The 2,864-nt window shown below is 47.4% G+C and overlaps 1 protein-coding gene across 1 annotated transcript in view; it reads left to right on the top strand.

Annotated features, from left to right (window-relative positions):
* The window catches only part of ASL (argininosuccinate lyase), an 11,566-nt gene extending 9,021 nt beyond the window's left edge, over positions 1-2,545 (top strand). Inside the window, exon 17 of the mRNA XM_010837461.1 lies at positions 1-2,545. Within this exon, the coding sequence (XP_010835763.1) occupies positions 1-123 (123 nt within the window). The 3' untranslated portion in view covers positions 124-2,545.
* The last annotated feature ends 319 nt before the right edge of the window (positions 2,546-2,864 follow it).

The raw sequence follows: 2,864 nt of genomic DNA, 5'->3' as shown, positions 1-2,864 counted from the left end.
GTGGAGCAGTACGAGGCCCTGGGAGGCACCGCGCGCTCCAGCGTTGACTGGCAGATCGGCCAGCTGCGAGCTCTCCTCCGGGCACAGCAGACCGAGAGCCCTCCCCACGCCTCTCCCAAATAAAGCGGGCCCTGGAAGAGGCTGTGTGTGTTTCCTGCCCAACCTGTCTGCCTCAGTGGTGGGCTCTGACGGGTAGCGGGTCTGTTGAGCGGGCAGTAGAGGCCATCAGGGAGGTGGAAGAACCAGGTGACATAGCTAGAGTCACGGATGCTGACGGCCCAAGAGGGTCTCACCTGCACCTACCTCCTCCGCCCCGGCGCATGCCCCACCCCCGTCACCGACCCCGCGCAGGCCCCGCCCCCGTCACAGCCGGGCCTCACAGTGATTTCCAGCCTTGGGTGTCTAGGCAGCACTGGCCTCCTTGGATCCGTGGTGGGACCTGACGGGCTTGGCTCACCCAGTCAGCCCCCGTCCAGCCCCCTTCCTTCTGGGGCCCTCCCTAGGCTCCCCTGCTCCCATTCTCCTCTGGGTTAACCCAACCCTTCCCTGGACCATCCGGCAGCACTGCATGGTGCCCCCTATCTTCTTAAAGGGAATGCTGTATCTGGTAGCAAAGTTGGTTATCCGGATAGTGAGTGATGCCTGGCACTAGGTGAGCTCCATGCATGGGTAAAGAACACTTTCTCCACCCTGAAGAGTAATGTACAAAATGGCAAGCACTGACCTTGAGGTGAGGCCCACAGACAGGTGGTGCCAGAGGGGTCTGCCCATGCTGTGGTCGAGGGAAAGGCTGGTCACGTTGAGGCTGCAAAGAGCCTGAAGTGAGGTCTGGCACGTGGTCACTGTTCAATAACAGCGGGTCCCCAGAGCCAGCAGAGATGCAGAGACCTCTTTTATTAATACACAAATCTCACCAAAATCCTGATAATAAAACATAAATTTCAGACATTTCTTAACAACAAAGATAAGCAAGCTAAACACAAAGTATGAATAAGTCCTCCAAGTGAGTCTGGGAGCAACGAAAAGATTTTGTAAATTAAAGAACAAAAACTCTGGCCTTGGGGGACAGTACACCAAATTCCCAAAAGGGTCAAAGCTATGGGTCACAGCATCTTCTAGAGCAGTGTTTCTCAAAACCTGGGTTCCTGACTATTATCATCATCTTCAAACTTGTTAAAAATCAAATTTTCAGTCCCCACCAAGACCTGTTGTTCTTCAGTCGCTAAGTTGTGTCTCTTTTGTGACCCCATGGACTGCAGCCTGCCAGGCTTTTCTGTCCATGAGATTTCCCAGGCAAGAATACTGAAGTGGATTGCCATTTCCTTCTGCAGGGGATCTTCCTGACCCAGGGATTGAACTCACATCTCCTGCTTGGCAGGAAAGTCTTTACCACTGAGTCACCTGAGAAGTCCCTAGCAAGACCTACTGAATCATTTTGGGTGGGGTCCAGCAATCTGTTTTAACAAGTGCTTCAGGTGATCCTGATGTGTGCTCAGGTTTGAGAGGCACTGATCTTAATCTTGTTACACAAAGTTGGGGCAGACCAGCAACATCCACCTCACCTGAGGCCCGCCCTGATCTACTGATTCAGAATCTGCACTTTAACAAACTACTCAGGTGATTCCTGTACACTCTTAAGTAAGAGTCAGAAATGCTGATTTGTGGATAAACAAGAAGGGTTTATTTTATAGTACAGGAAACTATATATTTGGTAACTTGTCATATCCTTTAATGGGCTTCCCAGGTGGCTCAGTGGTAAAGAATCCACCTGCCAGTGTAGAAGATGTGGGTTTGATCCCTGGGTTGGGAAAATACTCTGTAAGAGGACATGGCAACTCACTCCAGAATTCTTGCCTGGAGAATCCCATGGATAGAGGAGGCTGGTGGGCTACAGTCCATGGGGTCACAAAGAGTCCAACATGACTTAGCAACTAAACAAAAATAGTTGAATTACAGTGTTGTGTTAATTTTGTGTTAATAGTTGTGTACACTTTGTATATAGCAAAGTAACTGTACATCTATATATACAACATATATATACATTCCTTTTCATATTACTTTCCATTATGGTTTGTCTCTGGATATTGAATATAGTTTCCCATGCTGTACAGTAGGACTTTATTGTTTTATTGATTCTACATATACCAGTTTGCATCTGCTACTCCCAAAGTCTCAACCCAGACCTCTCCTACCCACTGTCCCCTTAGCAGCCATCAGTCTCTTCTCTATGTGCCTGATTCTGTTTCATAGATTCATCTGCATTGATGCATCTTTTGACTGATCTTTCTGCTTTTTTATAAGAACCCTTGTGATTACATTGGAACCACCTGAATAAACCAAGATAATCTTGTCTCAATGTCCTTAACTTTATCACATCTTCACTTTTTATCATGTTAAGTACCAGGGATTATTCAGTACCAGTTGCAAGTTCCAGGGATTATTAATCAGCTTACTACATTCTGTCTGGCTCTCAAAGATTTATGTCTGTCCCACATGCAATGTGCATTCACTCCATCCCAAGATCCCCCAAAGTCTCAACTCATTACAGCATCAGCTCAAGTTCAAACTTAAGTCCCATATCTCATCATTTAAAATGGGTATGAATGAGATTTTGAGTATGACCCATCCTGGGGCAAAATTCCTCGATATCCATGAACCTGTGATTGTGGTGAGGATTAAATGAGTTCATACATAAAAATTCAAGAAATAAGAGGACTTCTGTGGTGGTCAGTGGTTAAGAATCTGCCTTCCAATGAAGGGGATGTGGGTTTGATCTCTAGCCAGGGAAGTAAGATCCCACATGCCTCAGGGGAACTACTGAGCCACAACTACTGAGCCCACGTGCTCCAACAAAAGATCCCCAC

The sequence above is a fragment of the Bison bison genome, unplaced genomic scaffold (genome assembly GCF_000754665.1).
Source record: "Bison bison bison isolate TAMUID 2011002044 unplaced genomic scaffold, Bison_UMD1.0 scf7180017864072, whole genome shotgun sequence".
NCBI classification, from domain to species: domain Eukaryota; kingdom Metazoa; phylum Chordata; class Mammalia; order Artiodactyla; family Bovidae; genus Bison; species Bison bison.
Note: the sequence above shows the minus strand (reverse complement) of the source record. Positions and strands in the feature narration are given on the sequence as shown.